At 38.6% G+C, this 14,208-nt stretch overlaps 1 protein-coding gene across 1 annotated transcript; it reads left to right on the top strand.

Annotated features, from left to right (window-relative positions):
• The first annotated feature begins 12,946 nt into the window (after positions 1-12,946).
• LOC138986339 (UDP-sugar transporter protein SLC35A5-like) lies at positions 12,947-13,748 on the top strand. Its single transcript, XM_070365554.1, has one exon. It carries the CDS (start codon positions 13,066-13,068, stop codon positions 13,507-13,509), a length of 444 nt encoding a protein of 147 aa, XP_070221655.1. The 5' UTR covers positions 12,947-13,065; the 3' UTR covers positions 13,510-13,748.
• The last annotated feature ends 460 nt before the right edge of the window (positions 13,749-14,208 follow it).

The raw sequence follows: 14,208 nt of genomic DNA, 5'->3' as shown, positions 1-14,208 counted from the left end.
CCTTTTCCTGTTTGGAACCAGTCTGTTGTTCCATGTCCAGTTTTAACTGTTGCTTCCTGACCTGCATACAGGTTTCTAAAGAAGCAGGTCAGGTGGTCTGGTACTCCCATCTGTTTCAGAATTTTCCACAGTTTATTGTGATCCACACAGTCAAAGGTTTTGGTATAGTCAATAAAGCAGAAATAGATGTTTTTCTGGAACTCTCTTCTAAAATAGCATTATTTGTATTTTTAAAATTTACTTAAATGGCATCATACTATGTATGCGTGCATGCTAAGTCACTCAGTCACATCCAACTTTTTGTGACCCCATGGATTGTAGTCCACCAGGTCCTCTGTCCATGGGATTCTCCAGGAAAGCATACTGGAGTGGGTTTCCATGCCCTCCTCTAGGGATTCTTCCTGACCCAGGTATTGAACCTGAGTCGTTTATGTCTCCTGCACTGGCAGGCAGGTTTTTTACCACTGAGCCACCTGGGAAGCCCTTATACAATGTATACTATTCTGCAACTTGCTTTTTTCATTCAACCTTATAAGATCTAGTTGTATCGAGATCTACAAATCTAGTTCATTAACTTTCACTCCTGTGAAAGTTAAAAGTTAAAACTGATACAATGAACATTTTTATTTAGAAGTATATTTGTACATCCACAAAAAAATGTTCAATACTTCTATATAAAAATGTTCATTGTACTACTGTTTATAATCAGGAGGAATTAGGGGAAAATGTCTAGAATCAAAATGAATAAAATCTAGAGCATTTCAATACTGCACTATTATACAGTAGTGAAATTTGAAGAACTAGAATCGTAGATCGCATAGTTTGCTTAAACTCCTGTCCATTGAGCTGGTGATGGCATCCAAGCATCTCATCCTCAGTGGCCCCCATCTCCTCCTGCCCTCAATCTTTCCCAGCATCAGGGTCTTTTCCAATGAGTCAGCTGCTTGCATTATGTGGCCAAAGTATTGGAGCTTCAACATCATTCCTTCCAATGAATATTTAGGGCTGATTTCCTTTAGGATTGATTTGTCTGATGTCCTTGCTGTCCAAGGGGTCCTCAAGAGTCTTCTCCAGCACTGCAGTTCAAAAGAATCAATTCTTCGGTACTCAGCTTCTTTTATGGGTCAACTCTCACATCCATACATGGAGAAACCATAGCTTTGTATAGATGGACATTTGTTGTCAAAGTGATGTCTCTGTGTTTAATATGTTGTCTAGGTTTGTCATAGCTTTTCTCCAAAGGAGCAAGCATCTTTTAATTTCATGGCTGCAGTCATTGTCCCCAGTGATTTTGGAGCCCAAGAAAACAAAACCTATCACTTTCCATTTTTTCCCCATCTATTTGCCATGAAGCGATGGTAACAGATGCCGTGATCTTGTTTTTTTTTTTTTTTTAATGTTGAGTTTTAAGCCAGCTTTTTCACTCTCCTCTTTCAACTTCAACAGGCTGTTTGATTTCTCTTCACTTTCTGCCATTTGGATGGTATCATCTGCATACCTAATGTTATTGATATTCTTCCTAGCCATCTTGATTTAAGTTTGTGCTTCATCCAGCCTGGCCTTTTGCATGATGGCTAAACATAGGCTTAATAAGCAGGGTGAGAATATACAGCCTTGATGCACTCCTTTCCCAAGTTTGAACCAGTCTGTTTTTTTCCATGTCCAGTTCTAACTGTTGCTTCTTGACCTGCATACAGGTTTCTCAGATATTCCAATCTCTTTAAGAATTTTCCACAGTTTGTTGTGATCCACACAGTAAAAGGCTTTAGCACAGTTAATGAAGCAGAAGTAGGTACATTTGTTGAATTTTCTAGCTTTTTCTATGATCCAGTGGATGTTGGCAATTTGATCTCTGGTTCCTCTGTCTTTGCTAAATTCAGCTTGTACATCTGGAAGTTCTCAGTTCATGTACTATTGAAGTTTAGCTTGCAGGATTTTGAGCATTACCTTGCTAGCAGATGAAATGATCACAGTTGTTCAGTGGTTTGAGCACTCTTTGTCATTTCCCATTTTTTAATTGGAATGAAAACTGACATTTTCCAATCCTGTGGCCACTGCTGAGCTTTACAAATTTGCTGGTGTATTGAGCACAACTCTGTAACAGCATCGTCTTTTAGGATTTGAAGTAGCTCAGCTAGAATCCCCTCATCTCCACTAGCTTCATTCATAGTAATGCTTCCTAAGACCCACTTGACTTCACACTCCGGGATGTTTGTCTGTAGGTGAGTGATCACGCCATCATGTGTATTCAGGTCATTAAGACATTTTTTGTACAGTTCTTCTGTGTATTCTTGCCATCTCTTCTTAATATCTTCTGCTTCTCTTGGGTCCAAACAGTTATTGTCTTCATTGTGTCGATCTTTGCATGAAATATTCCCTTGGTATCTCCAATTTTCTTGAAGAGATCTCTCCCATTCTATTGTTTTCATCTATTTCTTTGTTTTGTTCACTTACCAAGGCTTTCTTATCTCTGCTTGCTATTCTTTGGAACTCTGCATTCAGATGGGTATATCATTAAGTTTAAATTCTATTATGTGCAGATAATAATGTTCAAGGGGAGTATATAATTTTTTGTAATTATGAAGATGATTGTACAATGGAGAAAAATAAAACAGGGGTGGAAGATAAGGAGTATAGCACATGGTAAGTGTGTTACTGATATACTTCTAAGTAGCATGGTCATAAAAGACCTCACTGAGAAAATGCCATTTGAACAAAGAAATGAAGGAGATGGGGGAGTGTGAAATGAGGATGCATGCAAGGTAGAAGGAAGAGATTCAGGGAGAGGAACCTGCAAGTGTAATGTCTTTGAGGAAGAAATGTAGGCTGTATGTTTGAGAAATAAAAAGGAGACCAATATCTTAGTAGAGTGATGGACAATAACCGGAGATAAGGTCAGAGAAGACGAAAGAGAAAGATCCTAGAGGCCACTAAAGAATTTAGCTTTTATTTTGAGTGGGATCTGGAGCCATTTAAGGATTCTTAGCAGAAGAATGATTTTACCTGACTTGTTTTAATAGGACTTCTCTGATTACTACATTAAGAGTGGATTTTAGATATTACCACATTGCTTTTCCAAAGGGGATATGCCAATTTAACTTCTAATTACTCATTAGCAGGGCATGAGGATTTGGACATCTAAGCATGTTCAACAGATCCCTCTCCATTTCTGTTATAAGATTTGGTTGACTCTTTATCAAGAATGTTGTGCATATACCTGAATATCACCAGCACCTAGCACAATTCCTGAAACGGGGAACTGCTGATGATACACGAATGAATCTCAAGACTTTTCAGAGCCAAAAGACATTCAGATATCATCAAATCCAACCTTATATTCACAGCTGTAAGATACTGAGACCCAAGGTAGTGAGTATCTTATGGTCCCAAATTTAATTTTGCCAGAGTGGAGATTAGACATCCAAGTGTCCTGACTTTGAGTCAATTTTCCAGTCCCCATGTGTTTTCCTAAACTTCACCATAAAATCACCTGGAAATCACCTTACATGCCTGAATAAGAATCAGAAACTCTGGGACAGTACTTCTCAAAATCAGTGCCTAAATATCACCTGTAAACCTTATTTAAATGATTCAGATTCAATATATCTGTGGATAGTGTCTGAATGTCTGCAGTCTTAATGAGCTCCCAGATGATACAGATATTCCTGAGTTTTTCACAACACTTTAGGGAGTAAGGCTATGGAAGATGTACAAAAGTAGAAGATGTATAAAAGTAATAGCTACATTACAGACAAGCAAAAACTGAGAGAATTCAGTATCACGAAACAAGCTTTTAGCAAATGCTAAAGGATCTTCTCTAGACAGGAAAAACAGAAAGGGTGTATAAACTTGAACCCAAAACAACAAAGTAAATGGCAATGGGAATCGTGCTTATCAATAATTACCTTAAATGTAAATGGGTTGAATGCCCCAACCAAAAGACAAAGACTGGCTGAATGGATACAAAAACAAGACCCCTATATACGTTGTCTACAAGAGACCCATCTCAAAATAAGGGACACATACAGACTGAACGTGAAGAGCTGGAAAAAATATTCCATGCAAATAGAGACCAAAAAAAAGCAGGAGTAGCAATACTCATATCAGATAAAATAGACTTTAAAATAAAGGCTGTGAAAAGAGACAAATAAGGACACTACATAATGATCAAAGGATCAATCTAAGAAGAAGATATAACAATTATAAATAGATATCCACCCAACATAGGAGCAACACAATATGTAAGACAAATGATAACAAGTATGAAAGGGGACATTAACAATAACTCAATAATAGTGGGAGACTTTAATACCCCATTTGCACCTATGGATAGATCAACTAAACAGAAAATTAACAAGGAAACACAGACTTTAAATTATACAATGGACCAGTTAGACCTAACTAATATCTATGAGATATTTCACCCCAAAATGATGAATTTCACCTTTTTCTCAAGTGCACATGGAACCTTCTCCACAGTAGATCACATCCTGGGCCATAAACCTACGCTTGGTAAATTCAGAAAAATTGAAATAATTCCAAGCATCTTTTCTGACCACAATGCAGTAAGATTAGATGTCAATTATAGGAGAAAAACTATTTTAAAAATTCCAACATATGGAAGCTGAACAACACACTGCTGAATAACCAAGAAATCACAAAAAAAATTTTTTTAAAGAAATAAAAATATGCATAGAAATGAATGAAAATGAAAACGCAACAACCCAAAACAAAAGCCCAGGACCAGACGGCTTCACACCTGAACTGTACCAAAAATTTAGAGAAGAGCTAACACCTATCCTACTCAAACTCTTCCAGAAAATTGCAGAGGGAGGTAAACTTCCAAACTCATTCTATGAGGACAGCATCATCCTAATACCAAAACAAGACAAAGATGTCACACAAAAAAGAAAACTACAGGCTAATATCACTGATGAACATAGATGCAAAAATCCTTAACAAAATTCTAGCAAACAGAATTCAACAACATATTAAAAAGATCATACATTGTGACCAAGTGGGCTTTGTCCCAGGGATGCAAGGATTCTTCATTATCCATAAATCAATCAATGCAATACACTACATTAACAAATTGAAAGATTAAAAACCATATGATTATCTCAATAGATACAGAGAAAGCCTTTGACAAAATTCAACATCCATTTATGATAAAAAACACTCCAGAAAACAGGCATAGAAGAAACATGCTGCTGCTGCTGCTAAGTCGCTTCAGTTGTGTCCGATTCTGTGCGACCCCATAGAGGACCTCAACATAATAAAAAACATATGTGACAAACCCACAGCAGACACTATCTTCAATGGTGAAAAATTGAAAGCATTTCCCCTAAAGTCAGGAACAAGACAAGGTGCCCACTCTCACCATTACTATTCAACATAGTTTGGAAGTTTTGGCCACAGCAATCAGAGCAGAAAAAGAAATAAAAGGGATCCAGATTGGAAAAGAAGAAGTAAAACAATCACTGTTTGCAGATGACATGATGCTCTACACAGAAAACCCTAAAGACTCCACCTGAAAATTACTACAGCTAATCAGTAAATATAGTAAAGTTGAAGGATATAAAATCAACACACAGAAATCCCTTGCATTCCTACACACTAAAAATGAGAAAACAGAGAGAGAAATTAAGGAAACAATTCCATTCACCATTGCAATGAAAAGAATAAAATACTTAGGAACATATCTACCTAAAGAAACAAAATACCTATATATCAGATCAGATCAGATCAGTCGCTCAGTCGTATCCGACTCTTTGCAACCCCATGAATTGCAGCACACCAGGCCTCCCTGTCCATCACCAATTCCCAGAGTTCACTGAGACTCACGTCCATCGAGTCAGTGATGCCATCCAGCCATCTCATCCTCTGTCGTCCCCTTCTCCTCCTGCCCCCAATCCCTCCCAGCATCAGAGTTTTTTCCAATGAGTCAACTCTTCCCATGAGGTGGCCAAAGTACTGGAGTTTCAGCTTTAGCATCATTTCTTCCAAAGAAATCCCAGGGCTGATCTCCATCAGAATGGACTGGTTGGATCTCCTTGCAGTCCAAGAGACTCTCAAAGAGTCTTCTTCAACACCACAGTTCAAAAGCATCAATTCTTCGGCGCTTAGCCTTCTTCACAGTCCAACTCTCACATCCATACATGACCACAGGAAAAACCATAGCCTTGACTAGATGAACCTCTGTTGGCAAAATAATGTCTCTGCTTTTGAATATGCTATCTAGGTTGCTCATAACTTTCCTTCCAAGGAGTAAGCGTCTTTTAATTTCATGGCTGCAATCACCATCTGCAGTGATTTTGGAGCCCTCAAAAATAAAGTCTGACACTGTTTCCACTGTTTCCCCATCTATTTCCCATGAAGCGGTGGGACCGGATGCCATGATCTTCGTTTTCTGAATGTTGAGCTTTAAGCCAACTTTTTTACTCTCCACTTTCACTTTCATCAAGAGGCTTTTGAGTTCCTCTTCACTTTCTGCCATAAGGGTGGTGTCATCTGCATATCTGAGGTTATTGATATTTCTCCCGGCAATCTTGATTCCAGCTTGTGTTTCTTCCAGTCCAGCGTTTCTCATGATGTACTCTGCATATAAGTTAAATAAGCAGGGTGACAATATACAGCCTTGATGAACTCCTTTTCGTATTTGGAACCAGTCTGTTGTTCCATGTCCAGTTCTATCTGTTGCTTCATGACCTGTATACACATTTCTCAAGAGGCAGATCAAATGGTCTGGTATTCCCATCTCTTGAAGAATTTTCCACAGTTTATTGTGATCCATGCAGTTTAAAGGCTTTGGCATAGTCAATAAAGCAGAAATAGATGTTTTTCTGGAACTCTCTTGCTTATTCTATGATCCAGCAGATGTTGGCAATTTGATCTCTGGTTCCTCTGCCTTTTCTAAAACCAGCTTGAACATCTGGAAGTTCATGGTTCACATATTTGCTGAAGTCTGGCTTGGAGAATTTTGAGCATTACTTTACTAGCGTGTGAGATGAGTGCAATTGTGTGGTAGTTTGAGCATTCTTTGGCATTGCCTTTCTTTGGGATTGGAATGAAAACTGACCTTTTCCAGTCCTGTGGCCACTGCTGAGTTTTCCAAATTTGCTGGCATATTGAGTGCAGCACTTTCACAGCATCATCTTTCAGGATTTGGACTAGCTCAACTGGAATTCCATCACCTCCACTAGCTTTGTTTGTAGTCATGCCATAGAAAAGTATAAAACACTGATGAAGGAAATCAAAGAGGAGACAAATAGATATATATTTGACAAATATACCGTGTTCATGGATCGCAATAATCAATAAAGTGAAAATGAGAATACCTCCCAAAGCAATCTATAGATTTCAATGCAATCCCTATCAAGCTACCAATGGTATTTTTCACAGAACTAGAACAAATAATTTCACAATTTGTATGGAAATACAAAAATCCTCGAATAGCCAAAGCAGTCTTGAGAAAGAAGAATGGAACTGGAGGAATCAATCTGCCTGACTTCAGGGTGTACTACAAAGCTATAGTCATCAAGACAGTATGGTACTGGCACAAAGACAGAAATATCCATCAATGGAACAAAACAGAAAGCCCAGAGACAAATCCACACACCTATGGACACCTTATCTTTGACAAAGAAGGCAAGAATATACAATGGAGAAAAGACAATTTCTTTAACAAGTGGTGCTGGGAAAACTTGTCAACCACAGGTTAAAGAAATAAACTACAACACTTTCTAACACCATACACAAAAATAAACTCAAAATGGATTAAAGATCTAAATGTAGGACCAGAAACTATAAAACTTCTAGAGAAAAACATAGGAAAACACTCTCCGATGTAAATCACAGCAGGATCATCTCTGACCCACTTCCCAGAGTAATGGAAATAAAAGCAAAAATAAACAAATGGGACCTAATTAAACTTAAAAGATTTTGCACAACGAAGGAAACTATAAGCAAGGTGAAAAGACAGCCTTCAGAATGGGAGAAAATAATAGCAAACGAAGCAACTGACAAAGAATTAATCTCAAAAATATACAAGCAACTCCTGCAGCTCAAGTCCAGAAAAATAAACGACCCAGTCAAAAAATGGGCCAAAAACCCAAATAGACATTTCTCCAAAGAAAACGTACAGATGGCTAACAAACACATGAAAAGATGCTCAACGTCACTCATTATCAGAGAAATGCAAATCAAAACCACAATGAGGTACTATTTCATGCCAGTCAGAATGGCTGCTATCCAAAAGTCTACAAACAATAAATGCTGGAGAGAATGTGGAGAAAAGGGAACCCTCTTATACTGTTGGTAGGAATGCAAACTAGTACAGCCACTACGGAGAATAGTGTGATTTCTTAAAAAAATTAGAAATAGAATTTTCATATGACCCAACAATCCCACTGCTAGGCATACACATCAAGGAAACCAGAATTGAAAGAGACATGTGTACCCCAATGTTCATCACAGCACAGTTTATAATAGACAGGACATGGAAGCAACCTAGATTTCCATCAGCAGGTGAATGGATACAAAAGCCATGGTACATACACAAAATGGAATATTGCTCAGCCATTAAAAAGAATACATTTGAATCAGTTCTAATGAGGTGGATGAAACTGGAGCCTATTATACAGCGTGAAGTAAGCCAGAAAGAAAAACACCAATACAGTATACTAATGCATATACATGGAATTTAGAAAGATGGTAACAATAACCCTGTATGTGAGACAGCAAAAGAGACACAGATGTGTAGACCAGTCTTTTGAACTCTTTTGGAGAAGGCGAGGGTGGGATGATTTGGGAGAATGGCATTGAAACATGTATATTATCATATGTGAAACAGATTGCCAGTCCAGGTTTGATGCATGAGACAGGTTGCTTGGGGCTGGTGCACTGGGATGACCCAGAGGGATAGGATGGGAGGAAGGTGGGAGGGGAGTTCAGGATGGGGAAGACATGTACACCATGCCTGGTTCATGTCAATGTATGGCAAAAACACTACAGTATTGTAAAGTAATTAGTCTCCAACTAAAATAAATAAGTTAAAAAAATAGCTACATATATCCTCTCTATAAGACATACACATGAATACCTTCTTCCTTCTTAAATGTAAAACTTAAGTATAAGCCTGTTTTCTTATTAGTTACCTCTCAGTGAAAGTCATCACCTGCAGCAAATTTTGATGGATGGTTATTGAATTTTCTCTTAACCTATTTTGTAAATTACATGCTTTGCATATTATTATCTGAAATGGTGATAACACATATTTTTAATTGGATTAAACATGTGATTGGTTCTAGGATCAAAAAGAGTGATAATGAAATACATTTTGTATCTTAGTATTCAAGTTAACAAAATTTTTGTTTCTGGCTCATGTGACATCCAAATTAGTTTCAAATTTAATTTTCTCTGTAGCACATCTCTCTCTAAATTGCAGATTCAACAACATCACCTTACTTTTCTGAAAAATAATTGATATTTTAATTTATTATTTATTAATTATTTGTCTATAAATAACATACTTACAGAGTAGGCAGGAAGCAAAATTCATGCAATGAGATGAATTAACTGGGGTTAGGATAGTACCTAATACCCATTGGTCTCTGTGAGCCTCTAGTGCTCAGTAAGGACCACTGGCATCAAGGGAGAACCAAGTTCCAGACTTCCTAGACTTGTGACCTATAATAATTCTCAGAATTTCAAAATAAGATAGGAAATGTCTTCTAATATGTTCCCAGGAATCCAAAGTCAGAGCATAACTTCCTATGTGCATTTTGGGGATATAGCAAGTTTACTTCACATTCTAGAGAAGAGTTAGCTTCACAAAGCCATTGTATTTTGAAATTGGATAACATGACCCAGAGGGATGGTATGGAGAGTGAGGTGGGAGGGGGGTTCAGGATGGGAAAGACGTGTGCACCTGTGGTGGATTCATGTTGATGTATGGCAAAACTAATACATTATTGTAAAGTAGTTAGCCTCCAATTAAAGTAAATAAATTTGAAAAAAAGTTAGTCTAAGTAGAGAAAGTATTCTTACTTGTGGAGTTGTTAAGGTTGTAGTACTGCTCATAGTGTCTTCCATTTGTTGTGTTTGAACATTCAGTGCTTCAAACTGCAGTATCAAATTTATCCTCTTCAGGGCAGAAATCTGGCAAAAATTCATATGGTCATAAGGAAAAACTTACTCTGAGAAAATACTCTCAGAATATCAATTTATTTATTTATTTACTTTTACCTTTTCAAGGTTCATACTTCTCAGTTTAGCATCCATAGTCTTAAATACACCTGCCATGAACTTGGTTACCTATAGAGAGTATTTAGAAATGACTTAGAATCCTGTAATATAAACAATCTCAAAATTTTTATAGTTTCTTATTTTACTTGTAGATCATCTTACAAAATTATCTACCACTTTATTAACAGTAAAAGTGCAGTATGTATTTCTGGTCTAGGCACTGACTATCTTTTATCTTTATTCATTTCAAGACAACTAATTAGACCTTAGTTGAAAAGCCACTACAAAAATCATTTTCCTCACTAAGCATTTTGACTATATCTCTCCTTCCCATGAAGGACTTTACCAGTAAGTACCCTTGTAGCACCTTGCAACAAGGTAACTTTAGACTTCTGACAATTCTTAATATCTTCAACAACTTAAATCAAAATACTAAGGTTTACCTTGCCCATTGTTACTGCAGTTTCAACTCGAGCTGCCACATCATCAACCCTAGCACTCATTCTCAAGAACTTAATTGCTTGCTTCTTCTGACAGATTGCATTTTCGGTGTGTATTCATGCAACTTCTATATTTCCCTTCTCAATAGCCTGTTTTTAACAGAGCAAATGTAAATAGTGATGTAAAACACCAAAAAGAAATACTGGGAGTGAAAGTACAGATATTTTAGAAATGGAAAAACAATGCTCAACTAACCAATTTTTAAAAATATTTAAGAGCTTTTACAATTAGTTTTTTTAGCAAATAAAAGGAGAATTTGGGAGCCATCCAGATATGGTGGAGGAATAGAATGGGGAGACCAATTTCTCCCCAAAAAATTCATCAAAAGATAATTTGAATGTTGTGCAACTTTCACAAAAAATTTTTTGAATGCTGGCAGGGGACACCAGGTACCCAGAAAGGCATCCCAATCTCTTTGAAAGGAGGTAGGATAAAATATAAAAGATGGAAACAGAGACAAAAGATTTAGGGATGGAGACTGTCCTGGAGAGGGTGTCATGAAGGAGGAGACGTTTCCACACAGTAGGAAACCCTCTCACAGACGTGTCTGTGGGAAGCTTTGGAATCTCAGAGGGCAAAATAAATTGGAGGAAAAAAACCCTCACAGAATACATGCCAAACTGCAACTACTAGCAGATAAGTGGTACAGCAGCGAGTGAGGGCTGGGTAGGGAGGCACAGGCTGCATAGTTGGTCCTTAGGGTAAGGACTGGGCCTAAATGCCCTGAGGACAATCTGAGGGAGCTAATGTGGGATAGTAACACAAGCTGTTGGATCACTAGAGACAAAAGGCTCTAACTCCTCACAGTGACCCCTGGTGCTCTCACAGAACAAAGTATTGAACGAATACCAAAGGAGAGCAACCCAGATGCCATATACGGTCCTCCCTCTCCAGAGGCAGAGAGGGAGATGTATGACAGCCAGAGCCAGAAGGCAAGGGGCTGCTGCCATCTTGGCCCCAGATACTGCATCTTCCTCCCAACTATGAGCAGGATGCCAGTTTCTAACCACATATTCCTGGGATCCTGGATGCTTCACATCTGCCAGGAGTGTCACAGCCTGAGATCAGCTTCCCAGAGGAGACACACAGCACACCTGAGACTACCCTCTGGGCACAGCAGGGAAACCAAGTGGCTGGGACTGGGTAGGTGCATAACACACATAGTCCATCTGGGTCAGTGCACTTGCCAAATACCTGGTCACCGGAATTGCTTGGACCTGGGAAGGGCAAAAATTGAACAGTCCATTGGGGTCTGTGCCCTTGCAGAGTACCGAAGCACCTGAGCAGCTTAGACCAGGGAAGGACACAAAATGCAGGGCACTCTTGGGACAGTGCCACTGCAGAGCAACCGGAAGCCTGAGCAGTGTAGACCTGGGAAGTACACACCGCCTTGGGCTGTGTCAAAACCAGTGCGGTCCATCCACTGCAAGCACTCCTCACACATGACAGTGGTATTTGTTTGCAATGTCCCTCCTTCCCCACAGCACAACTGAACTGCTGCTGCTAAGTAGCTTCAGTCATGTCCGACTCTGTACGACCCCATAGATGGCAGCCCACCAGGTTCCCATGTCCCTGGGGTTTTTTAGGCAAGAACACTGGAGTGGGTTGCCATTTACTTCCCCAATGCATGAAAGTGAAAAGTGAAAGTGAAGTTGCTCAGTCATGCCCGACTCTTAGTGACCCATGGACTGCAGCCTTCCAGGCTCCTTCCATGGGATTTTCCAGGCAAGAGTACTGGAGTGGATTGCCATTGCTTTCTCTGCACAACTGAACAGCTGAGCCTAAATAAGTGGCCACATTCACCCCTTGTGTCAAGGCGGAAATTAGATACTGAAGAGACTTGCAAACAGAAGAAGCCAAATTAAACAAACAAGGGGGAACTGCTCTGGAAGTAACAGGTGCAACAGACTAAGACCCTGAAGTTAATGCTGAGACTGTGCATGTAAGGAGCAACTGGAGACCTTGAGAACAAGTATAAGCTGGAACAAGGGGCTATCTGACACTGAATTGACCCAACACTGTCTCAAATGCTCCACAGAATTTCCTAGATATATTTTTGTTATTATCACTTCTTAACGTTTTTAAAACATTAGTTCTTTATTATGCCTTTAACTTTCATTTTATAGCCTACTATTACCTTTCAAAAAACCCCTATTTTAAAAAACAAATTCCGCCTTACCGAGGAGGGGAGATATCTCTTTGGCCTCTGTAGGCTTAGGCCCGCTAGGGTTGTGGGTGTTGGCATTTTTCAACGCGTCTCCCATCAGTTTCCCAGGTCCTGTGCGCTGTCTTTATACTAGGGAATTAAAAAACAGTGGAATGGAAAGCAATTGTGGTCATCCCATGTTAAGCGCCTCGTCAGCAATGTATACATTCCTGCTGGGGGCCATATTCATTACTTTAAGCTCAAGTCGCATCCTACTGGTAAAATATTCAGCTAATGAAGAGAACAAATATGATTATCTTCCAACTACTGTGAATGTGTGCTCAGAACTGGTAAAGCTGGTTTTCTGTGCGCTTGTGTCATTCTGGGTTTTAAAGAAAGAAGATCATCAAAATAGAAAGTTGAGATGTGGTTCCTGGAAGGAATTCTTTAATTTCATGAAGTGGTCCATTCCTGCCTTTCTTTATTTCCTGGATAATTTGATTGTCTTCTATGTCCTTTCCTATCTTCAGCCTGCCATGGCTGTTATCTTCTCAAATTTTAGCATTATAACAACAGCTCTCCTATTCAGGATAGTACTGAAAATCTCTGTACATTAATAGGGAACCAAGAAGTTCCTAAAATTAATGTATTTGTTATTTGGAGTTTGGAGATGATAAAAAGTGACAAATTGTCTTTATTAAAGTCCTTGAGATAAGTATATTATTTAAGCTGTAACTGGCAGAGGATTTGCATCACATTTAAATAGTCTCTGCTGCAAAGAAAAGGCCAGAATGTCCTAAAGTGATACAGGATCTGGGTACTTAACTCTGGTTTAATTTGTTGTTTAATGATGGTGGTGATGATGGAAAATAAAATAACTTTTTGTTAAAAAAAAAAAAACAAATTCCATATATATATATTTTTAATTTTTGTGATAGATTTTATTTTGTATTTTTATATTGTATTTTTAAGAGTCTAACCTCTATTCTAGGTTCTTAATCTTTGCTTCCCCATATTTTTTAATCAGTTTTGTACCTGATTGGAGTATCCATTTTCAGTATCCATTTTCACTTAGAGATTTGATTACTGGCTTGATTGCTTACTCCCCTTTTGATTCTCCCCTTTCTCCTCCAGGTCACATCTATCTCCTTCCTCCCTCTTCTCTTCTCTACATAATTCTGTGAAACTCTCTTGGTGTTATGGCCTATGGAGAGCACTTAGGGATTTGATTACTGACTTGATTGTTCCCTCCCCTTTTGATTCTAACTTTTCTCCTCCTGGTACCTCTGTCTCCCTCCTCCCTCCTCTCTTCTCTA

This window comes from Bos mutus, chromosome X, assembly GCF_027580195.1.
Source record: "Bos mutus isolate GX-2022 chromosome X, NWIPB_WYAK_1.1, whole genome shotgun sequence".
In the NCBI taxonomy this organism is placed as follows: domain Eukaryota; kingdom Metazoa; phylum Chordata; class Mammalia; order Artiodactyla; family Bovidae; genus Bos; species Bos mutus.
This window is presented reverse-complemented; position numbering and strand designations above follow the sequence as displayed.

What these genes read in the sequence shown, in the direction of transcription:
- LOC138986339 (XM_070365554.1), top strand. Translation starts at nt 13,066, where the DNA reads ATGGAAAGCAATTGTGGTCATCCCATGTTAAGCGCCTCGTCAGCAATG.